The sequence below is a fragment of the Bombus terrestris genome, chromosome 7 (genome assembly GCF_910591885.1).
Source record: "Bombus terrestris chromosome 7, iyBomTerr1.2, whole genome shotgun sequence".
NCBI lineage: Eukaryota > Metazoa > Arthropoda > Insecta > Hymenoptera > Apidae > Bombus > Bombus terrestris.
Window position 1 is genome coordinate 4,465,512 of NC_063275.1, and position 24,944 is coordinate 4,490,455.

At 32.7% G+C, this 24,944-nt stretch overlaps 3 protein-coding genes across 5 annotated transcripts in view; 1 reads left to right on the forward strand and 2 right to left on the reverse strand.

Moving 5' to 3' along the window:
* Positions 1 to 19,630, forward strand: part of LOC100646414 (beta-1,4-galactosyltransferase galt-1) — a 148,782-nt gene extending 129,152 nt beyond the window's left edge. For both annotated transcript variants that reach the window (XM_003396373.4, XM_012310063.3), the window contains 5 exons: positions 5,325 to 5,530; positions 11,723 to 11,924; positions 12,782 to 13,009; positions 16,177 to 16,487; positions 17,793 to 19,630. In XM_003396373.4, the coding sequence (XP_003396421.1) occupies positions 5,325 to 5,530; positions 11,723 to 11,924; positions 12,782 to 13,009; positions 16,177 to 16,487; positions 17,793 to 18,300 (1,455 nt within the window). In that variant the 3' untranslated portion in view covers positions 18,301 to 19,630. The remainder of the gene's footprint in view (positions 1 to 5,324; positions 5,531 to 11,722; positions 11,925 to 12,781; positions 13,010 to 16,176; positions 16,488 to 17,792) is intronic.
* A 165-nt stretch (positions 19,631 to 19,795) lies between these two features.
* Positions 19,796 to 22,629, reverse strand: LOC100646297 (clusterin-associated protein 1). 2 transcript variants are annotated; one of them, XM_048407860.1, is made up of 6 exons: positions 22,500 to 22,629; positions 21,682 to 21,878; positions 20,927 to 21,325; positions 20,588 to 20,826; positions 20,335 to 20,513; positions 19,796 to 20,222 (listed from the first exon to the last, which is right to left on the reverse strand). In XM_048407860.1, exons 2-6 carry the CDS (start codon positions 21,865 to 21,867, stop codon positions 19,954 to 19,956), a joined length of 1,272 nt encoding a protein of 423 aa, XP_048263817.1. In that variant the 5' UTR covers positions 21,868 to 21,878; positions 22,500 to 22,629; the 3' UTR covers positions 19,796 to 19,953. The 2 variants fall into 2 exon arrangements, with proteins under 2 accessions (XP_048263817.1, XP_012165455.1); XM_012310065.3 differs by lacking the exon at positions 22,500 to 22,629 and adding an exon at positions 21,957 to 22,188.
* LOC105665890 (peptidyl-tRNA hydrolase ICT1, mitochondrial) lies at positions 22,447 to 23,611 on the reverse strand. Its single transcript, XM_012310064.3, has 3 exons — positions 23,375 to 23,611; positions 22,936 to 23,124; positions 22,447 to 22,846 (listed from the first exon to the last, which is right to left on the reverse strand). The coding sequence occupies exons 1-3, from the start codon at positions 23,528 to 23,530 to the stop codon at positions 22,586 to 22,588; spliced, it is 606 nt and encodes a 201-aa protein (XP_012165454.1). The 5' UTR covers positions 23,531 to 23,611; the 3' UTR covers positions 22,447 to 22,585.
* Positions 23,612 to 24,944: the final 1,333 nt, after the last annotated feature.

Below are 24,944 nucleotides of genomic sequence, written 5' to 3' on the forward strand. Positions count from 1 at the left end.
ATACTCTCATATGTGGTTTGGTTTTTTAATTCTTTCTATAATATAATGTACAAAAATATACTTTCTATACTTTGAAATACTATAGATACGACTTAAAAATTTTAAATTTGAGTAATAATTACAGATTAAATTAAATTGAATTTGCCGGCATTCGTCATTAAAATGATTCATTATACAAATGATACACAACGATACAAATACATGAGCCGTTTAGAAGCCACATTGATCAATTCTATAATTGAAAGAGATGAAAAAGTGATGATTACAAACACTATCTTTTAAATTTACTTTTAAATTTGTTATTACTTATACCATCCTGTAGTGATAATTGAACTGATGGAAGTAAGTAATTTTTTCGAGAATTAAACATCAATCCTGTACTTGCGTACATGAAACTGAAAAATTGATAAAAAGTAGATGGAGTTGAACAGTTTCGCTTCAAAGAGGCTCGTATGTATGAAACCTATATATCAAGGTTTTAGGTATACAAAGTCACTTGCATTATACTTTTTAGTTAAGGTATACAGTCTTATCTGAAGCAGCATGATAAAATATATGTGTAGTTGGAAACTTTGATGTATAACGTAACTTTTCACATAAATAAAATACGCTTGGGACACTTGATACATCATCTCGAAGCACAGAACAAGATAGTGAGAACAGTGAAAAAAGGAAAGTGGGGAATCGATATTGACGATCTAGGAGTGGTGACACGCGATATTGAAGAATGTAAGTATCGTATGAACTGATAGTACTAATTATGGAGCTGCGGAAGCCGATATCGATAACTCTGAGGGCTAGAGTTGACGATTTCGCAAGTTAATATCGATCATTCTGAAACTGGAGATTTTGTTAATTGATAGATGTTGGTGATTCTAAAAGCTAACTTTTATGAAAATTATTGTTAATAATTCTTTTTAATATAACTATGTAGTTGATATAGCACTAATTTTTTGAGATTAGTATATTCTTATGAAATTAGCTGAAATTTACTGTATGATCAACAAGATGGATTTCAGTATGATATCATTGAACATAATTGAGATGTAATTCTTTTAAAAATAACTAATAATAAGTTAACGAGGTTTTGTGAAATCACGCAACTTTTGTTTGAAACATTTTTTACGAGTTATTACGAGTTATTTTATTTTATTACAGAAGTTTTATGAGAAAAATATATAGCTTAAAGATGACGACATAAAATGTAAAGATATTACCATTTAATATAGTGATAACTATATAATGAAAATAAAATGTTAAGTTTTATCTATTGCACAGAAACCTTTATCGATATACGAGAACAGTATCCAAGCCACATTTAGTTTTATATCGTAATTTTAGATATGTGTATAGTAAGCGAAAGATTTCTATAATTCATCGCCACATCAACTACCTTTTCTTTATTTCTTTAATGGTCAGAAATTCTCGGTAATTTCTTTTGATATTACTCATTTTTAGTAGTATCATTATAAATATTATAAATGTTAGAGATAGGTAATTATTATATTTGTTTATAAATTATATTTTTACTTATAAGTTACGTTATAAATTATATTACATCTATTAATTGGTTACAAACCATACATAGAAATTTTTAAAGCTTTATTTTGATGGAAATGGAATTCGATATGATTATTATTAGTGATCAAAGTAATTAGGAAAGACAATTGTTATTTCACAATAATAATCGTACTACTGACTTTACAAGTGGCCTAGATCACAAATATCTATGTCTCTATACAGAGATGAGCTATTTTTTAAAAATATAGAAGATTTAAGTATTCTATAAAATTAATTATAAAAAAATATTCAAGATTTATTTTTCGCTATTACTCTTTGGTGGATGATCAAGTCACATACATTCAATGTAATGGATGATGATTTAGTAAACCCGCAAACTTACATACGTAAGGCAATGTCTGTAACTCTGAAGCTAAAAAAGGTCACAGTCAATAACTGTTCCAACACTTTGTATCATAGAATAGGTCTCTGACGTCCAAATATCGCTTGGAACATATTTCCCCAATCATGTAAATCAATATTTATGATTTCATTTTTGGGTCAAATGTTCGATGAGTTTCAAAATTATGCGAGTAGAGTAATTATGGTGTGATCAATTATACCTATACACATTGTGATAGGCAATTCCCAAAAGCTATGATTTATTGGAAGATATTATTAGGTTGTTTCTGCAATGTGTAAAAGCTTTATTAATTCATCTTTTCGTAATTGCATTTCAATTTATTTAAGCATGTAATATTTCTCAAATAAAATTACAAGAATTTTCATTAGGAAATGAACAATTTATTTTTTGAAAGTATATTTATATAAATGACAAATATTCATTTAAGTAAATAAATTGTAATCATTTTTAAATAAGTAATTGAGTTTTTAATTGTATCCCAACATACTATCTAGTTCATAATATCGTTTATTAAATAAATATATAAACTGGAAATATAAACTTTAAAATTCAATTCATTGTTGTTGGTATAATTAATTCTTTGATGTTATATTAATATATATATATGTCGGGTTGGCGTTACGATTAGAGTTAGGGTTAAGGGCGTAAACGAATCCCTATTGACACTAGACGTGATCACTATGCAATAGAGGAGATATTTACTAGTGCAAACATGACCATGTTGGAATTGGACAAGTAATCGCGATAAATTGATACTCGAGAAGCTAATGACAATGATCCTAGGCTCAATAACGAATCCACGGTCAACGGGATGACGAACTCTACTCTTCTTTAGCGTCTAAGTTGTACTCAATGTTAATGCGTGGGGCAATCACTACGTATCCGAGAGTTACTTGAATCGTCGTCGAGATCGTACCGGAGAGTGGTTCTCCATCACGGTAACGCTGTCGAGGAAAACTATGACGGGTGTGCCTAAGGGCACGAAATCATCGGATTCGTGGAGAAAAGCCTTCATTCGGAAAGTGAGGGAAATCGGCGTTACTGTTAATTGGTCAATTTCCATGTTGGTGGTTAGGGAAGGGTGCTAGGCGCCCTTAAGAGAAAGTTCGAGAAGAGGAAGCGTCGTTGGTGAGAAAAATAGATTTCTCCTATTTTCTCGTAGTTGGGACGAGGACTGTTTGTCGGTTTGAAGGACTTTAGTTAAACAGATCTTAAGATTTATAGCGGGTCCTCGGGCTAGCTGAACATGTACTGTGGAGACGCGTCGACATCTGGTAATCATCTTACTCAAAGAATAGAGTCTGCGTGTGGCGAGCCACGGGACAGAAATCGTTGAAACGCTTACAGTCGTGCCCCGTCCTAAGTATTTCTTTTAAAGATAGCTATAGGGTTACTTCATGCCTTTGTTAGACAAAACGTTCATCCCTTGACCGCGGCTACGTTCGGCGACTGGTTGTCGCCTCGAGCCCAAGCTCACTATCATAAACCTCGAACAATCGGAGCGACATTTGTTTAATCTAAATTACGACATTACGGTATTCCCGAGAATCCAAGGAGAGGTTCCAGTGCTTTTCCATCTCCGACATATATTAACAATAACAAATAACATGAATACACACACTATATACATATATATATGTCGGGTGGGCGTTAAGATTAGAGTTAGGGTTAAGGGCGTGAAACGAATCCCTATTGTCACTAGACGTGATCATTATGCAATAAAGGAGATATTTACTGGTGCAAATATGACTATGATGGAATTGGACAAGTAATCGCGATAATTAGATACTCGAGAAGCTAATGACAATGATCCTAGGCCCAATAACGAATCCACGGTCAACGGGATGACGAACTCTACTCTTCTTTAGCGTCTAAGTTGTACTCAATGTTGATGCGTGGGGCAATCACTACGTATCTGAGGGTTACTTGAATCGTCGTCGAGATCGTACGGGAGAGTGGTTCTCCATCACGGTGACGCTGTCGAAGAAAACTGTGATGGGCGTGTCTAAGGACATGAGATCCTCGGATTCGTCAAAGAAAGCTTTCGTTCCAAAGGTGAGGGAAATTAGCGCTGTTGCTAATTGGTCGATCTCCATATCGGCGTTTTGAAAGAGATGCTGGCCGCCCTTGAGGGGAGGTTGTTGACGGGGGGCATCGTTCGTGGAAGATAGGTTTCTCCTATCTTCCCGTAGTTGCAACAAAGTCTATTTGAAGGACTTCGCTTGACTAAATCTTAAGATTTATAGCTGGTCCTCACGTTAGCTAAACATACATTGCAAAGGCATGCCGACACCCGGTGATCATCTTACCCGGAGGACAAAATCTGCGTGTGGCGGGCCGCGGGACAGAAACCATTGAAGTATTTACTGCCACGTGTCGCTACGACTATTTCTTTTAAGGAGAGGTATAGAGTTACTCTGTGCCTTTGTTAGATAAAACGTTCATCCCTTTAACCGCCGCTACGTTCGGCGACTGATTGTCGCCTCGAGCCCAAGCTCATGATCATAAATCTCGAACAATCGGAGCGGCATTTGTTTAATCTAAGTTACAACGTTACGGTATTCCCGCGAATCCAAGGAGGGGTTCCGGTGTTCTTTCATCTCCGACATATATATTTTTTTTGTCGATCTACATAATCTGTCTTTTCTATTTACGTGAAGTATTCACGACGCTGTTTCACTTAACACTTAACCCACTGTCAAAATTTTACTTTCCCTTCAGAGAAAGAGAGAAGCGAAATATTTCTTTCTAACGTAACTATTTTTAGCTTAATTTAGGCGAATCGGTCGTCAGAAATTACCGAGTAATAATATTCGATAACTATCTCGTGGCGCAGTATCCTTTCTTTAAACTTGGAGATATTACAGCAATAAATGCTCAATAATAGAAAAAACTCAATAATTGTGTAAGCAGTGCTGTTCAAATAATCGACGAAACGCAACTGACGCGTCAATAGCAATAAAAAGTTTAACGAATCAAAGAAAAAGAAACTGTCACAAAATATCATCATAACATATTATTAACATGAGAACTATACAGAACTATATCAACTATGAGAACTATATCAACTTTTAGCGTATATATGAATTTATCGCATATAGCCAATTACATAATTAAAAATGATATAATGAAAATAAATAGATACACACATAAAAATAAACGTGTTTTATTTTTAAATCAATAAAAATCAATACTTTATTGGAGATATTTGCGTGTGCAAAATCTTAAATCCGTCAATAATAACGTATGTATTACATAACGAAACAATCTCAGAATTATGTCAAATAATAATTTATCGAAAAGTAGAGATTGGAAACGTCTCTAATTCCCTTCTACGAAATAACATCCTCGATCAAGATACATACACAGTAGCGATTAAACGTCCTGTTGGCTTTCACAGGCTGAAGATTATATTGGATTGAAGGGCAGCTTCGACGATCATATCGGATTATTGATGCGTGGGGAAGACGGAGGACAGAAGACCGCGATACAACCGGACCCGAGAGGTTTACCGAGCTTACCACCCAACTTGGAAGCTCGTCTACCACAACTCGATCAGAGTTTGAGGATCACGCACGCCGAATGGTTGCCAGTCACGAAGACTAAGTGTGTTCACGATTTGATAAGGCTTCTTGAATATTTATTGCAGATAATTATTTACGTTTAATGCCAATCGATCATTTTATTGTCAGTCTATAAAAATGTGCCGCTTACACTTATATCGCTTTCTATTAAATATTATTGAGGCTAAATCATTTTTCAAACTAAGTTCGTGCACGTTTAATTAATTTCTGTTAATCTCCAATTTAGGAATTTAATATTATTTTATGCGACCAGCTAGGATATTTAAATTTATTAAAATTAACCGGTTATTTTTTACTTTCAGAAATCTATTTTTTTAAGCTGTTGGGAAGATCAACTTTTATTAATTATTGATAACAGAAAAAAGTATTTCTTTCATGTTTTTGTAAAGAATGTACGATGCGCTAAAATTACGGCTAATTTTTTCGAACGTAATTAGTTAATTAACTTCTTACAGCACAATGTTAATTATACGCATGCCAGTTTGCAAATAATCGATAATACAAATAAACGAAATCAGTTTTCTTTTTTATTAATTGTCTAATACTTTTTCATTGAAAATAATGATGATATGAAAATGATGATAATAAAAAATAATTAATTTTATTAAAGAAACAAGTTAAAAGCAAACAGGTTTATTTGCTTATGTTACATATATTATAATCTTGCGTAATTAATTATTAATAATCTTCTCCTTCAATAACAACATTTTCTGTTTTGGAAATTTTAGGTATTCGTGATGAATCGGTGAAATATAACATAGTAGATCCATTATGTCTTCATATTTTTCTTTCATTTTGTTATTACATATAGATTGGGGTTGATATTCAAGCTGGTTCACACGGATTGATTACCACACCTTTTATTTTTACTCCTTGTACAAAACGTCTGATCACACCGGATACGCCTAAGCAATTAACACGTGGTCGACTTCTAAGACAAAAGAGCGTCGTTAGAAGTCGTACCAACTTAGCTTATAGGAACTAGCGGTCATACCAACTTAGCGTTTCTCAACACATTTTTGGCCTCTCATTTGCATATAATGGAGGTTACCGTGAATTACAATATAACTTTGACGTTCTTCTCGATGGAAAGTCTAATACAAGAAATTCCGCTTCAAGATCCATTGATGTTTCGCAAAATATTTTATATATGGTATTACCATACCCCATACTTGAGCCTTTATTTAATAACATAATGTAAGAACATGTAATTATTATTTTTCCACTTTTTCACATTCTCTTTCATGTTTCTCTTAATTAAAAAAAAATTGGCAATTTTTTTATCGGAAATAATTGTCCAAGTAGCTAAGATGAAATCTGAAAAAGTCTTTGTCTTTCAATGTGTTTCAGTGTATGTTATAATCAGATAACAGTTAAAAATTAAAAGTAAAAAGTAAAATATCTAAATTAAAAAATTAAAAAGGTGTAGTTTTATTCAAAAATGTACTAAAAGGAAGAAAATAATTTTCTGAATAAGGTTCATTCATTAGTGATTGAATGTAATAATAATATACAGAATGAGTTCATTTGTTGAACTCATATTATTAAAAGTAAGATTGTGATAGGCTCCTATTGGTTTAGTTTCAGCGTTTTCAAAATTTTTATACTTTCAGACACTCTCTATTTGATTAAGTAAATTTCGGATTCATGATCATCAGATGATTGTCTTATTTCCCTTCGTTTTGGTGCCTCTTGCTTCACCTTTCGATCTGCTCATTCCAACATCTCTCAGAAACTCGCCTCTTTCCTTACCTCATTTCGTTTTGACCCAGTTGATTTAGCCCATCTCTTTCCTGTATTCTTTCAACAGGGAGTTTTTGCAGTTACTTTTAATTTCTTTTTCATATTCTACAACTCTGTCTTCCATTTTTATACATATTTTTCTTATTTGCTTTTCCTCTCTTATTAGATATCTTGGAGAGCACCTATTTAATCTTAGTATCCATTTGATATATCTTTCCTATACTACTTCCACATCTTCTCTTTCCTTGTAGCCTCAGATGTCCGCCCCGTATATCAGATACTTTTGATCATCTCATTAAACATTAACATTCTCGCACAAAAGTCATCGGCAAATTTTCTTTCTCCGATTCTCCGGATTCGCGGCATTGCTGCTGTCGCTTTTCTACACACGTCTTTTACCATTTTTTCGCTTTCTTTATATTTTCAAATCCATTTCTGCGTGTTTTCTGAACATTATGATCGCCGATTTATTCGAGTTCAATTCCGGTTCCTTTCCATCAAAAAATATCTCGAAATACTTCAATTTACTTTCCACTTCCTTCTGAGTTATCTTCATGACTGCTGGATGATCTGCATAAGATAGAATGAATATTTTCTTCGTTCCTACAATAGTTTCTTCTTCTTGTGTTCTTTTCAAGTAGTCGTCTATCTCTAATATAAATATTGCAAACAATAGCGAGCTTAAGCAGCAGTCTTGTCTTAGGCCTTTTCTGATCCAGAACGCTCCTGTCCTTGAATTTTCCCACCTGTACTCCATTTTTTGCTTCCTTATAGATTTCTTCGATTGTTTTCGCTAACGTTAGATCCATTCTTTTACCTCTCATGTTCTGCCACAATTTTTTCCTGTTTACCGTATCTAATGCAGCCTTCAAGTTTGCAAAACGTATACAGAGCACGCTTCTTTTTATCTTAATTCTTTTTGCTAATGCAGTTTTCGATATGAATATGTTGTCTATGCAGCTTCTATCTTCTCGGAATCCTGCTTGTGGATCCGGCAATAATTTCAGTATTTCTACTTCGATCTATTTTCTTAATCTAGTTTCTCATATCGAGTACAGTAAATTTGACATCCGCTGTCCATTAACGTTATCCTCCTATAATTTTTAACGTCTTTCTCACAACAACAAGAGTCTCTTCGAACCTTCGGACGATACCTCTCCTTTCCATACTTTATTGATAATTTCCTTAAATCTTTCTTTGATTTTCTCTTTTTTTTGATTTTCTTTCTTTTCTGTTGCTTTCTTATTTTTGAGTTTACCGATAACCACTCCCGATTTCTTCCTCCTTCTCTTCATTTCCGCTTTCTTCTTCTTTATTCATTCGTATTTTCTTTATCCATATGTATCTTCTGCTCCTACCATATGCATGAAACGATGTTTCTATTCTGATAATTCTATACTTTTTCTGGAATTTCACCTCTATTTTTCTTTCTTGTATATATATACGTCTCTATTTCTTCCTGGTACTTAATTTCCATTACTTTCATTGTTTTCTCCTGTTCTTGTTTTCCTGCTTCGTCTGTCTTTTCTTTACGTAGCTTGCCGTGTCTTTGTTTCTCTTCTCTGTATTTGACTTCGTTTATCTTATCCTGTTTCCACATTACCGCTTTATTTATTTTTCTTCTACTATGCCTGCATTCTTCATCCCACCATCATCCTGTTTCCTGGGTTTTATCACGCTTCTCGATCTTCTGTTTGTTGATTGCCTTTTTCATCTTCCCTGTGAGTCCGGGTATTGCTCCCTGCACTACGTCGTTTTCAAAATTTCCTTTTTTCTTGTGCTTCCTCGTAAATCTGTATCCCTTCTTCATTCCAATTGTCCATCTCTATCTCTGTCTCCTCTTCTACCATGTCCTTAGTTCTGCAATGTCGGCTGCGATTTCCATTTCTGACGGTCGATGATCTGACCCAATTCTTGTTCTTGCTTCTATCCTTTCTACTTTATTCCACGTGGCTATATTTATTATTGCCTAGTCTATTATCAAGTAGCTGTTTCCTCTGTCGATTGTCCCTTCACTCGTAATATCACCTGCTTTGTTTCCATTTATTATAACCCATTCGTTTCTTTTTCTACCATTCGCAGTAAGTGTTCTCCTTGTTTATTATCCGTCTCATCTTTGGATCGTATCGGTTTTGTATTTTCTCGTACATCCCAAAAGAGTTCTCCTTTCTTTTCGATTCTTGCATCGAAGTCACTTCCAATTATTGAGTTATCAATTTCTGTCTTCCGTTAACTCTTCTAAATCTTCTAATGGTCTTATTTCGCCAGATCTGTTATGTACGAATTCCATCATCGTTGGCTGGATCGTTCTATCTTGTTTGCGCTTTTCCGATCTGCCGCTTTATTCCTGTGAACGTTCCACCTATTGCTGTCGCTTCTATTTTCGTTTTATCTTCTTTTGTACGCCGTGTCACCTAAACTTCTGTTAACCTATGTTCCACTTCTTCTCAATCCGTTTCTTTGAATCCTGTTTCAGAAAGGTTTATCATATCGGATTTATTTACCTAATTCAGAAATCTTCGATCCTTTTCGCAAATCCAGCCACCTGGCAGGATAATATTTACAGGTTTACTCTCTCGTGTTTTTCTTATTTTTTTGTTTTACCCTGTTACGTTTTTATATTTTCTTACCTTTCTTTATCTTTTTCTATCCGTGGTTGAATTTTTATCGTCCTAGTCGGCCTAAACGAAAGCTTTTCTTCATCTTCTGCGTGAGATTTTTCGCCCTTCAAGTTTTCCCTCCAATTCCATTCATTCCATTTCTTCTTACTTTCGACATTTTGCTATTTTTACTACTTTGCTTTGTATGTTTCTCTTTATCTTTGTTTTATCATTTCCTATATGTACGTATTTTCTTACCTCCCAGTTTCTTCTCATTTTCCATTATTTTGATTCTGTCTTGCCACTCTTTTGTTCTTGCTTGAATCACTTTACTATCTTCTATCTCTCTTGCTAGTACAACCTCCGCGCTAACTTCCAGTTTGCTTCTTAAAAACTCTTATACTTCCTCTTCGAGATCCTTTCTTTCCATCCTCATGTCTATTCCTTTCATAATTTCTTTTTCTTTCTCCCTTGTTTCCGTCGTCATTTCTATAGTCTTCAGATGATTTTCCAAATTACTCAGTTTCACTCCTGTTTCCGCGATATCCCCTACTGCTGTTTCTTGCAACTCTACTAGTCGTTTCTTCATTTCTATTGCCTTCATTTCGCTAGCTTCGTTGTTAATTCCGAGATTTCGAGAATGTTCAAGATCAATTCCGCAGAGCGTACTTCGCTGTTAACCCTTTTGGGCCAACGCACCTATGCAGCTGATTCTTCCACTACTATCGCGACTCGACTATTACCCCGAGAAACTTCGCGAAAATTCTTTACGTGTAAAGCCGTGATTGTACAGAAGAAGGGTAAGCGGTAAGCGGCATAGCCATAAAACAAATAGTGGTTGAGCGACACAAAATTGATCAAACCTATAGATTTATTTTCGGTCGCTCTGTCGCTATACCGCTTAACGCTCTTCTGTATAATCACGGCCTAAATAGTCGAGACGAGATTGTTTTTAGGTCACCTTCTTATACGTGGCTGAATTTCCCGTAAGATCCCCTATTCACCCTATATTTTATTATAAAATTGAATTCAGTTGTGGCATGAGAAGTCTTGAAATTATATTTGAAAAAGTTGTTAAGTAAAGGAAACTAGAGGAAATTAGGACAGAAGAAGTAGTTACTCTTGCACATTTTCTTTATTTTTCTTTATTGCTTTCGCTGTTACACGTTTCACAATAATAATTTTTATGTTAATCTTATTTCTCTCATAACATTTTACGATTCCGTGCGATAGATTGCGATAGATTATAGAGTATTATGCGTAATTATACCAATTTACTGCTACATGTAGTGGCTCAGGAGAGTATTCAAACACTTGTGGACATTTTTTATGATAATATTATACGTATTATACGAAACATTGTCGGTGGCATTGTAACGAGAGCCAACTATCGTGATTATTATCGATAAATTTTGAAACAAATCTGAAAATATGTATAGAAACTATAACAACTTTAGTGCAAATTTCGTGGAAATTATAAAAGTATTTAAATAGTCAATTATTTATTATACGAATAAGCCTTAATATTCAGTGGAACTATATTTAACACTTATATACTTAAGATGGCTGCTATTCGTGTTATTCCAATTTTTTTATTGAATATATTTTTATAGTAAATATCTTGTAATAACCTATATATATACATTTTCAGCTTGGTTTCAAATTTGACCGATATAATCATAGCAGTCGTGTAAATTTTTTTACAGTGCTAATAAGATTTCGAAATGTTTTATACGACACATACAATATATATATTATAAAAATTTGTTGTTATATTATAATGCTTAAATACTTTCGCGAGCCAGTGTAATTGTATATAGCACGAGTTGATCGGATTCTAAAAGGATGATATTTCTTTTTTCAATTCTCAGATTCAAATTCTTTGTATACTCAGCGTACTTCGATAACAGGGTTGGTGGCACGGGCGCACCAACAGGTAAAAATCAAGGAATGGTTCGCATAATAAGCGCAACAAAGACAAGAGGACCAGAGCGCGTTTGGTGTAGACTTTGGTATCGACCAAAGAACGGAGGCAACGTAACAACTTCCGTAACGGTAGCTGCTAAAGTGAAGGTGCGTTAAACAAATGAAGAAAATGTAAAATAAACTGTAACGTTTATAATGTTGCCTTTGGAACAAGATCAATTATTAAAAAACAAATAGAACAAAATATACATAACATAGTCTGCAAATCAGTCAGCAAGATACTTTTATGCCGGCTCGGATAATTCAACGAAATAATAATTTCCAGTGGAAATTTATTGGTATTAAGAGAAGAATTTACTGATGTAAAAGAAGAACAATTTTTATATTATTTAAAGAGCGCTGTGTATTAAGTTAAACAGTAAGCTCGTTCACTTTCTTTTGAAAGAACGCGTCAAATGTTGTACTTGTATATGAAATCTATTTGATCATGAAGTAACTTATTTATTACATCTATAAATTCGCCCGAATACGATCAGAAAAGTATATCGTACTACATAAAAAATACAAAGTGACTGCCGTTTTGTGTTTAAAAAATGACACTTTTGAAACCTCTTTTTACATCCGTAAATCCTCTGTTTGATATCAGTAAGCTGTTGTTCGAAATATTTTTTGTTGAATCTATCAGAATCAACTGAAGTATCATAAAAGTCAAAAATAAAAAGAATTGAGAATAGCTAGAGAAATTAACTTCCATAAAAGTAAAATATCGTAGCATGCAGGTAGAAGCTGACGCTTTACGTTACTTTGCATAATATTCATCCTTTTTTTTTCTTAGTGTCTCGAACCAGCTTTTATTCACCCTATATGTTGGATAAATTAGAGGCAACACACTTCGACTTGCTCGTTGCTTGTAATTTCCGTTTTCCCGGGAGAAAGCTCGTTGATGCAAGCACGCAGCATGCTCTTCGATAAAGCTAAACTGGTTATCGTGATCGTTTTGATAGGTGATCAGAGAAAATTGGAACTTGAAGTACAGTGCCTGCTTTGTGATTTGCCCGCTACCGAAAGATTCGCCTACGTCTGATAGAGTACCGGAAACTGTGAGCGTTGTAGCCAGGCTCAAAGCAGCACCGACGAATCGTATCCTCGTACAGAATCAGCCCGAGACTAGGACGAAGGACAAGGAACTGTTGGCCGTTTGCGTGAAACCACTACATTACGATTACGACAGAGTAAGTTCGAAAGGTACATGTTGAGAATTCATTTGACCCGTTGATTGTCACGCAAATTTTATATACTTCAGGCTAGCAGACGCCATACAGCGAAATACGCTACATCAAAAAATTAAACTCTTACAAATTATAGTATTATATCTGACAACTTCTTCTAACATTGTTATCAAAATTATTCTCATTGTTGAAAATTTGTTAGCCTATGGAATTTATTTTGATCATTCTAAAAGATTTAGAAACGTAAACCACCTATAACCAGCGTTACGATCAACGTGTTCAAACTGTGACGATTTCCGTGCTGAGTAATGTTTGGGACTTGCAATAATTTACAACCTTACCAATGAAACCCTTAGTTTTCTAATCGAAAAGCTTCAAACCGAACCCAAGGAATAAAACGACTGCAGCTTAACATAATTCGGCTTAAGTGATTTGTGCGTAAGGAAAGCTTACAATTGGGGTAGAATTACAGTGAGTAGTGGGATGCGTGTTCTGACGACGATCTAAAAATAAAGTATGAATGTAGATGAATATCTGCAATTTATTCGTAAAAATCTATTTATTTCTTTATTTGTTCTTTTATCTATTTATTTGTATTCGAATGATAGTTTAATCAGAATAAGCATCTACTGCAACTACAGTTATGGACGATACATGGTATAAATACAAAGTGATAGGTACCAAAGGGAAGCTGAAGGATCAGAGTCGCAATAAAGCCTACTCGTGCAATACGTTAATTGTTCTCAATCCTCAAATCTTTGTTTAAAAGTCAATAAAGAGAAATTAATTCTAGTCGATTTCAGTTGTAGAAAATATGAATATGATATAATTTATTTCTAATAGGAATGGTAAAGATCCACAAATACAGAAATGCTTATATCCAAGGTACTAGAAATCCCAGTGACAAATCAAATCATCTTCCACGGTTAACGAGTTAACCTACTGGACCAGTCTATGCAGTCTGCCTTATACAAATGACAAGATCGTTTCATCGAACGAGACTCTATCGTAGTCTAATTGTTTAACTTTTCCTTAAAGAGCTGCCTTCTTTATTTCGTTGTAGATGGCAATTACTCTCGATTAGAAGTTGATGGCGTCGAGTCACGACAAAAGCGTGCTTAGCCGATAGAGTATGGACGAATGAATTAAGCCTATCGTTCACTTAACTAACAACTTATGTATTGGGCTAGCAGTAATTGTCGCACACCTACAGTATTAATACGACTTTTGGACAATTTAGATTAATTAATAACATAATAATAAATGATATAATAGTAAATAATAGTAATCTAGATTTTCCAAAAATCGACTGATCGATCGGAATTTTATGTCTCTTGATCAGATAGATTCTTCGTTTTATAATCTAAAAACGATATTTTAACCTTCTATCTGTATATGATCTGTAACGATCTGGATCGTTTTCGACCGGTAATTTTAAGTAGTTTTTCATTTTACTTATATCTTTGTTTAAATTATGCTTTGCTTAAAGAAATTAAAGTAACACGCAATAAGAACTGTTGAATGATATTCTGGAAACTTGAAAGAGGTAGGTAGCGTTCAAATATTTTCATGAGCCAGTACATACATACATGTATAACAGTGCACTAAGGTATAATATGTTAAAACTTGTTTAAATATCACTGTTAGAATATAAATTGAAAAATCTATCTGGCCGAAAATCTTTTCACATTATTGTACGCATGGAAAATAAAAAAGAAATCAAAAATTTGCTCAAACTACGAGAGTAGCTAAAGTGATAAAATTGGTGAAATTATTGTTATATTACATTATATTTTATTTTTATCATTAAATTTTAAATGTCCAATACTTATGAATGCAGGTATATTAAATATTGAAAGAACGTCTACGCATGTGAATTTCTAACTGATGACAATAAAAATAATGGAAGAAGGTGATACTGAATACATAAGAGTGTATAATTAAGAATCGATATCTATTATCGTTTCATTATCATGTGGATAGTACAATTCGGCTGTCAGCTATAGAATAATTATTTCGTTGCCATAATGCGAGCACACAATCCGTGCATGTACATAATTGTTACCTGATAGGTAAAATATTCATATCATATTCACTGTCGAGGCGATAGAAAGCAAGATAGTATACTGTTAAATTTGTTCAGATTAGTCAAATTACCTTATTCAAATGATTTAAATTTAACCAACTTTAAACCAGTTTACCAATGTAAATCCATTATCTGCTTGATTTGAAATATCCATTTAGATTTCTACGTTGATTCTTATTAATAAAATCTTTCGACTTCGAGTCACCTGTATTCAAGTATGTAAATACCATTCGCCAATATGAACCTGTTATTTTGCTCGACTAAAAGTGGCTTTATAACGTTCGGGTAAAATTGAACACACCTTAACTATTCTTTAACATGAAATGAACAATAGTTGTCTAATAATATAATATTTTCTCTAGTTACATGCTTGTTGATATTGGCTGCTCAAATCGAGCCCACTCTAATGGTATACTTATACCATTTTAGGTATTCATTTTTCAATAGATACTCAAACAAAGTCAGGTTATTTGAGTGCAAAGGATTTCACATTAACACATTTACGTGTTCATTAATATAGTGACTTAGAGCAAAATGTTTACTATAGATCAATTAGTCCTTATGCTTTTGTATAATATATTTAATAATACAGTATAAGTTTAATACAAATCCGTATCTGAGATTATTTTATTTTACCAAACGTGTCGGTTACATGCTCGTTTCTTAGGTTGTGTAGGTCAAAGTTAAATCTAAATTAATCTTCGCTGTATATATTACGCTGGTAGCAAATATGTTAAGGAACTTGACTTATACGAACACAATTTTGAAGTCAAACAACTTCATTAATCTTAATCAGAATTTGTAAATGTACGAGTAGGTTTCTGGACAGTTATCTATTATAAAGTAAATCTTGCATGAAATTTCAAACGCTTTTAGAGTTTACAACGCCTAATAAACTAAATATAGCAATATGTAAATTGTAAATATACAGGGTTTAACTGAATGAGGTATACAAGCATTCGTGTGAATAATGACTGAATTTTACGATGATTAAATAAACGAGAAGAAAAGAAAGAAATAAGTAGAAAAGACCTGCTACTTTTAGTCGTGACAGTAAAAATGTTAATGAGTGCAAATTTTCTAGGTGTTACAGCTAATAGAGTTCATTGAGTTATACAGACTGCTTGGCGCTAGCCATGTGACTCTATACAACGACACGGTTGGCACGGAGGCTGGATGTGCTCTTAAGTACTACGAAACTAAAGGTCTTGTGACCGTGTTACCTTGGCATCATTTGGACATGATTTCGCAGCGAGAAATTCGCACGGAGGGACTGTTCGCTGCCCTGAACGATTGCCTTTATCGATCTATGTACAAATACGAATACGTAGCGTTGGTGGACCTCGACGAGTTCATTATACCGAGGCACAACGACACGATCATTGATCTCATTAGGTGAGAATTTGTTAATTTGTTATAATTAAATTTGTGGTTATTTAATTTCTTTATACGTAATGTGTGAATGTGCCAGATGTTTAAAACTAAAATACTAAAATTTTGAACAATGAGTAATTAACATACCATCGGAATGAAATGTAATTTTATACAACTAACTGCGTTCTTCTGGTCATTTTCGACTCAACTATATGTTTCTAAAGAGTATCTCAAACTCAAACAAGACATGAAAAAGTTCTGATTAGTATGCGTGATCTTTTGTTACAGCATCATATTACATATTTTCTTAATCCATTATAGATACTTTTTAGAGTAAAATTGAAACACATATAAAAATTTTTAAATAAACTAAACTAAACTTAAATGAAGAAATGAAGAAATGAAGAAAGATTTAATTACAAAAAAATAGTTATCAATATAAAAACAGATTGGTGCAAAGATTCGTTTCTCACTTTCATAAAAAATATTTTGTGTGTGTTTCTATCATTCAAACACAATATTCACATCTGTAAATTATGAATCGTATGAAATATGTAGAAATATTTGGATTGAAAAAGGAAACACTCTATTTTAGGGGAATTAAACCATTAGAATTATTACAGGACAAAGTTCTTTAAACTCTCAGATCATATTGGTTTTAATGAAATATGCAGATAAATTAATAACCAACAGTATTATATAATGGCCTTTATATTACAACCAAATATATCTATAATATTTTCAATATTTTATTTTACAGTAGTTTTACGATATTTTCTGATACGAAGTCTTATACATGACTCTTATCGATATCTGTGTACCCCGATTTAGAGACGTGAGATTATTGCTCTGTATATTTGTCATAATAATTTAATTGACTCAATTGCTTTTTTTAATAATATGGAGATACTTCAAACATATCAAATTCAAATTTATATGTATAAATTTTATCTATCCTAGATACGTACATTATAATATTTTACGTACATATTGTATGTACGTATTGTATGTACATATTTTATATAAAATTCATATAATTTACTCATTAGTTGACATTCTTTTGCAATCTTAAATGGCGTCATTATTTAATCTTCGACGATGCAAAGAACTATGTGCATTAAATAAGTAAAATTTATGTTTCTACTAACTGCAATAAGTATTTTAATATATTAAAAAATGTAAATGTAATATATTAAAAAATCAGCAACATTGTTATAAATAGGCATATAAAGCAATAATTTTTCGAATATTGTGGTATTGGAATATCGATAAGAATCACTATATTTTTCAATTAATGTAAATAAAAATAAAAATTTTATATTTTAGATGGATGAGCAGTCGCACAAATACAAAATCCACCGGAGCATATTCTTTTCAAAACGCATTCTTCTATCTGCAGTGGGTGGACGATCCTTTCGTGATGGCCAGTCGAACACCCATAGAGGCAGGTTTGATTACTCTGAAGAAAACCAGACGTAGAACAAAACTGCATCCGCACAAGCAACGCTCGAAGTATATTTGCAAGCCGCAAGATATTGTGGAAGCTGGTAATCATTTTGTCTGGGAATTTATTCCGGGGCATGGAACTCTGAACGTTCCATCGGACGCCGCAATTTTGCATCATTATCGGGTCTGCGAATTCGGCGGTGATGATTGTATAAAGACTCAATCGGTAGTCGATAGAACGGCCTACAAGTACAAGGATAGACTGGCCGAAAACGTTGGCAAAATCTGGACAGACTTAAGCACCGATTGTTCGTTACCAAAGTTAGAACCAGTGCCGGCGATGACGCCGCGGATAAAAGCAAGCCCCGTGTTAAAATCGGTCAGGTAGCAAAAGACTATTATCGATACTCTTTGGGATATTAGTAATTTTACTGGTACCCCAAAGGTAGCAAGAACCTATTTCTACAACTACGGTGGCCCGTAGTTTTCCTCCAGCGAAATCCAGTTTCGACTGAGAGAAGAGAATTGCAGAGAAATTCGGGATTTATGGGGTAGCATAACACGTTTTTTCTACCTTTTGCGGTCCACGCCTGATAAATCTCGTTTTGGAAACACGGAGAACGGTGCCTGTTTAACGATGAGCCAAATGATGAAATGAAGTGTGGTAGCCGGTAGCATTGTGAAAGGCACGATGCTCATTCGAAAGCTGACGAATAATATTTTTCTACGTGAGGAAGACTCATGATCGATCGGGAAAATACATGACGAATGACTTTCCCGAACGATCCTGTATCTCTTACGCTATGGTGCTTCTTTCGCGATTTTATACGGTATTATATTTATGTACGAGTTTCCTTTTCGTTCGAACGAAACCGAGCTGCATGAAACCGACTACCTACATAGTAATAGGAATGTAGAAGTTACCAAGGAGGGCCTATGTTTACGGTCTACATTATCGGCTATAATGTAAGATATCTGATATTACATTGTTGTCTTGTTGATACGTTTCTCTTTCCTTTTTTTGACACCTATAAATCCGCACAACGTATAAAGAAAAACGTACGCATATCCATAGGATCAATACTTATAGTCGTAGTTTATGTATGTATAATATGTATTTAGAACATCTAGTATTTAATCTGATAGTAAACGCGTAGAATGCAAAATGTTTTTAAAATGCCGTTTAAACATAGTCGATTTATATTCGATTGGTTATTGACACTACGAAGAACGTTTCAATTCTAGGAAAAATTCGTTCATCTTTTATCATGGATTAATATTAGTTGCGTTTTATTTGTTACGTTTTACAATTTTATTTGTTGTCGAACTGCCTCGCGAATAGTTTTTATCAGCCCTTTAAAGTGATTTCAGAGAACGTTGTTACATAATAGGAGCTACATTTCAAGAAAAATGTGATTATTAATTGTGCTCAGAATGGATGCAACAAAGGAAGAAGTATTACGGTCAGCTAAAGATAAGAGACTACAGATTTGAGCGTTATGACAATGAATATTGCAAACTGTTTCTATTTCTTTCATAATGTCACATTTTTTATGCGCACATACATTTATGTATATATGTGTATACACTGAAGTGTACATACATTTACGTACACAACATGTAGGATAGGTGAATACGTACATGTGATCGGTGCTAAGCCACAATCAACATGCCGTTTGATCATGTTGAGAAAGTTAATAAATATTATACGATGACAATATGTATTTTGATTCCCTTGAAAATATATTTCGTAAATATAAGTCTGGAGTACATGTACAATTATATGGATAATTGAAATTCAAATTATTTAACACGCGTATGTCATATATATATACAATAATTGTAATATATATATATATATATATATATATATATATCTTAAGTATTTTTTACCACCGTCAAAATTATTCGATCACGACGATTAATAATATATTACCTTTTATTGACACCTATTTACAGTTATTGTAAAAATGTGCGTATAGAGATCGATAATTACATGGACGGTATATTTTGAAATTTTTGTAATTGTTTTATGTAATCGTTAAAAATCCTCATCCGAATGATCTAGCTTACTAACGGCTCGTTTTTCTTGTCCAACCTTCAAATCAAAATTCCCAATTTCTGGTCCTCCTACAGAGTCTAGAATATCATCATCATCGTCGTCATCGAGATCACCATCGATTAACAAGTCACTGTCACTATCTAGCGAGCCACCACTGTCATTTGATTCTTGAATAGTTCCTCTCTGACGTCCAGACATACTTCCGTAAATACGACGTTGTGATATTTGTGTTCTCGATGATCGACCAGCTATTGTATTATAAACGTGTTTTAATAACTATTATATTAATTTTGTTAAAGTTATTACATATTATAACAAATTCTTAAAAATGTCGAGAAGGAAACTGCACTATATTTTTACCTGATTTCAATCGACTACTTGGTGTTGTTTTCTCGGTATTTTGTTTCTCTGTATTAGCGAGAGGAGGCGGAGGCTCTTGAAGATTAATAGGTAATATGGAATCATTTCCTTCCATTATACTTTCAAAGTTAGCGTCTTCTGCCCTCATTTTTTCTAATTGTTTCCGTGTTGCTTCTTGCCTATTAAGAGTTGGAAAACATTATATTATGTTTTCTGCATAGTAAGTATTAATTTTTATTATTTGTGTATGTACCGTCTTTCAAATCTTTCTTGTTCTGTCTTAGCTGCATCTTCATATAGATGTTCAAGGTATGCAAGATAACGAAATTTTTGAATGTAGTCGTTATATAAAACTCTTAATTCAACTTCAAGTTTCTCAAATTCCTCCATGAAAGCTGGGCGTACCTTTCTTAATGTTTGCAATCTCTTTTGGTTTCTGTCAAGCTCTGCACGTCGTCTTTCGATTCTTGTATCCAAACTTTGCTCTGTGTCCTTTAATCATTATAGAAATTATAACAGAACATTTAGAGATTAGAGAAATTACTAAAGAATATTTTAACGTTCCAAGAATAAAATGACAAGGTAGTAATACCTTAACGTTCTCAATTTGTTTTTTGGTATCATCAATTTCTTTATGTACATTTTCTATAACACTTTTCAAGGCCATCTCAATTTCTGTGATGTCAAATTGTCTAGCAACTTTTGAGTTACGAATCTCTCTGAGATCAACTTCACGACCTAATAAGTCAAAAAGTGATGCACCAGTAACAGTCAACTGACTGGCTAACTGCCTAGTTGATTTCAATTCATTTACTTTATTGGAAATGTCAAAACTAACTGTACTAAAATTATCATCAGACATTATACTGTTATTAATACTATTATTTTGTGCATCGTATAGTAATGTGGCTACTTTTAGTAATTCTTTTACAGCATAGCCATCAGCTTGGTATAATTTTTTTGTATTTAATTTGACATTTGTCTTTAAAGCCTGTATTAAAATCATTTGACAATGATAAATTTCAGTATAAAAATATAAAAACAACATAGTATAAACAGCACAATATTAATTCATTAAAAAATACAAATATTAATTTGCTATTTTTATTTTTTTATAATTTCGTTAATAAGAAGTTGATACTTCCAGAGAAACTTAAAATTAAAATTAGAAACTAAATTAATTAAGTATTTTTTCTATGCATGCTTAAAAATTAAATAATAATGAAGAAATAAACATAGATGGCAAAAATATAAATTATAAAATTCAATGACGAAACATTTTATTTTTATATAAAACTAAATATCAAATATAAAACTAAAAAAATTAAAAACTGCAAGTTTTATTACCATAAATTCAGCAACTGCACGTATTAATGAAATACGCTCTTCTTCGGTATTATGCTCACTAGATATATCCGCATCTGGGTCAAATCTTTTGAGCAGCCAAACAAGAATTTCAGCAACCAGTGGAAAATTTGGCAGTCGAAAATTTCCAACAGAAATTAATCTAGGATAACCAAGGACTCGCATCATTTCTGTAAAATCTATCAAAAAAATAAATATAATTATTGTAGAAGTATACGTTATATTGTAACATTTATTTAAAAAAGGTTGTTATGTACTTCTCAAGTCACGAAACGACATTTTTCTTCTAAAGACAAATTTCAAATAAATCGCAATACTTTCCGTCGACTTTCCACGTTATGTTTTGATTTACGTTGAACACGTTGTCAAGGAAACATAGAGTTTCATATATTGTATATGTAAGTGTATTACTTCTCTTTGAATCATAGGCTCAAAAGAAGGCCTTTGAAAATATTACTCAAGATTTTGATTCATACATGTTTTTGACTTCTGTTGTAACCAATACATATCAAATTAAGAAATTTAATTGAAATTATAGTAACTAAATCGTAATATATCAATTTTTTTTAAGAATTTCAAGTTTATATAATGTAATACTTATTTATATATGTACATATGAATAATGGTACATATTGGTATTCAATATTTACATCAGAATGACAATTATTAATTAATTGAATTATTTTTTTCTAATGTGGATTAAATATAGATTTAAAGAAATTAATAAAAATTAAGAAAGCCACCATCTAATATTAAAAATCACTAGTATTCAAAGTCATTACTGTTATAATAATACATACATATATTCTATGATTACATATTTTGTATTGTATTTCATTTATTGAAAAGTATATTGTTCTATGTACGACATATAACATAAAGAAGATTAAAAGTCCATAGTAGGAGTTCCTCTAGATTGTTTGATTTCAGAACGTCTTCGTTTTTCAAAAAGCCTTTGTCTTGCTGCTCGAAGATGCTGTTTTCTTTTCATTTCCAAAGTTTCAGGAGGTATTTCTGATGGTGGTTTTGCCACTTTCCATATTATTTCTCTCAATTTTCGAAGAGCATCAGCTAAATTTAATTGTTGAGATCTTGTTAACTCTGACTTGATTATTAAGTAACCCTCTTTAGATAATTTATTTTTATACTGTAATGATATCATTATTTAAAACCTTTCTTATGTGAAATTAGTACTTATAGCTGTAAAATTTATTTGTAGTTGTGAAAATTACAAACCTGTTCCAATAATTTATTTCTAATATCCTCTGCTAGCCACGTAGCACTTTCTATATGTAACCTTAAATCTACTTTACTATTTGTGCGATTTACATGCTGTCCTCCAGCACCGCTGCTACGACTATAGGTGATATCAAGTTCTTTAATTGGTATATAGCCATCAAATTTAGCTTTTGGATCATGAGGAATCTGAGAATGTTATGTAATTATATAGTAGAAATAATTCTTAATTATAAGCCTTTATATTTCATAACGTATAAGATAATTTTAAAAAATTGTTAATTAAAGATACATGTTAATTTTATTTAAAACATAAATATAGAAAATGTTCTAAACAAGGATTTGAATAAATAATTAAGAGATTTCGTATGTGAAATCAACAAAATAAAATGTACGAAATAGTAGATTCTAGTACGTTAATAAATTATAATAAACTTACAAAGGTTGGCGTGAACAGTTTTAAATTACTTGTGGGATATAGCTTATCAAGAGAAAAAGCACTTTTGTAAGCAAGGGCTCTTCCAAGAATACAAAATTGATTATGCATTATATCTGTCTTAAAAATTCGAGTCCACTGTCTGCTGACAATATTCATTTTGTCGTTTCTTTAGATTTTTAAATCACTACATAACCTATACCGCGGTAATAACAAGCGAATCATCTGAATATTGCTACTAGCGCTACAAGTTTCAGAATCGATTCTCACAAAACTTCTTTGTAATATTTTAATATTTCGATTTCGATATTTATATGTTAAGTAGTCAATAAAAGATGCTCTGTTTTGTTATTATTAACACAATATTAATTTGATTTATTATAAAAAGTGCATGATATATTAGTGGTTAGTGTTCTGTTTATGTTGATTACAATGAAGCACGTGGTAAGTTATTTCAAGTAAGCAACGCCAGTAAATTAAGTAAGACGCCAGTCTCAGTACTTTTTATAAGTTAAAGTCAATTCGCTTTAATTCAGTTCTCAATATCATGCTTCAAATGTCCTCGCATCAATAGGATAATCAGGAATGATTAATTTAAAATGATTTAATAATATGCTAAAAACTTATTACAATCTCTTGTATATATATACACATGTATTGTAAGTATATATACATAAGTATTAATATACAAGGTAAAACTATAAAATTTTATGTAAAATAGAAATCAATTGAGAGAAACAGAAATCAATAGCAACTAACATATAATAATGAGTAAGTCGACGAGTTTCGAAATTTGAACAGCTCTGTCTTGATGCTTTTACAGTCTACATTATCACATGGCACTGTTATATTTAAATATTACTTCAGCTAAGACAGTTTGAAGCTTCCTGGAAAGAGCTGTGTCCAGAGGAAAAAGATTTCCGACGTTTCGCCAGCATTGCAACTGGCTTCAGGATGTCACGCTAATACTTGGAAGATGAAGTAGTATTAAATGTAACAATACCAAACGTAATGTGAATTGCGATAAGAAGGGGACAATTAATATATTAATTAAGACCTCTGTGATTTTGTTAAGAAACACTTCTGCTTTCGAAAAATGAAAGTAATTTCAATTATTAAGTGTAATTTCGAGCTATCGCGGGGAGACGCGGTCGTTAGAATACGCGTCAACGGGAGTCGTAAATTCCCGTTACGATTAGAATAATCGACACCACGAATAGTTCGATCCCCGTATTTCGACTAGGATAATAGGGGTAGTTGTTGTGGTATAACACTGTGAGTCACAGAGTTATAAAAAATATATATGTATTTCCAACGATTTATACAATCACACTGAGTAAGAACGCCGTTACTTAAGATACAGATAGCGAAGAGAAGGATTATTCTTAGAAGCGAGAGTTCGTGTATAAGGGCGACTGAATAGTCGATTGACTGTATAAAGAAGATTGACCGGATGACCGAATGAGTAAGACTGACTCTTTGCTCTCGTGCAATTGCGGAGGAAAGCTCGTGTGGGTGTGGTTTTTTGGGTGAAGAAAACGGATTCCTTGCTCACACTTTTCGTTCGTAAAGT

Bases quoted from the DNA above. Each gene is read 5' to 3' on its own strand.
- LOC105665890 (XM_012310064.3), bottom strand. From the start codon at position 23,530: ATGAATATTGTCAGCAGACAGTGGACTCGAATTTTTAAGACAGATATA. The intron at 23,125-23,374 runs GTAAGTTTATTA...TAACATTCTCAG, and splicing joins AACTGTTCACGCCAACCTTT to ATTCCTCATGATCCAAAAGC. The intron at 22,847-22,935 runs GTTTGTAATTTT...ATATCATTACAG, and splicing joins GAAATAAATTATTGGAACAG to TATAAAAATAAATTATCTAA.
- LOC100646297 (XM_012310065.3), bottom strand. From the start codon at position 21,978: ATGTCGTTTCGTGACTTGAGAA. The intron at 21,879-21,956 runs GTACATAACAAC...TTTTTTTGATAG, and splicing joins GTCGTTTCGTGACTTGAGAA to ATTTTACAGAAATGATGCGA. The intron at 20,223-20,334 runs GTAAAAATATAG...ATAATACAATAG, and splicing joins AAGTAGTCGATTGAAATCAG to CTGGTCGATCATCGAGAACA.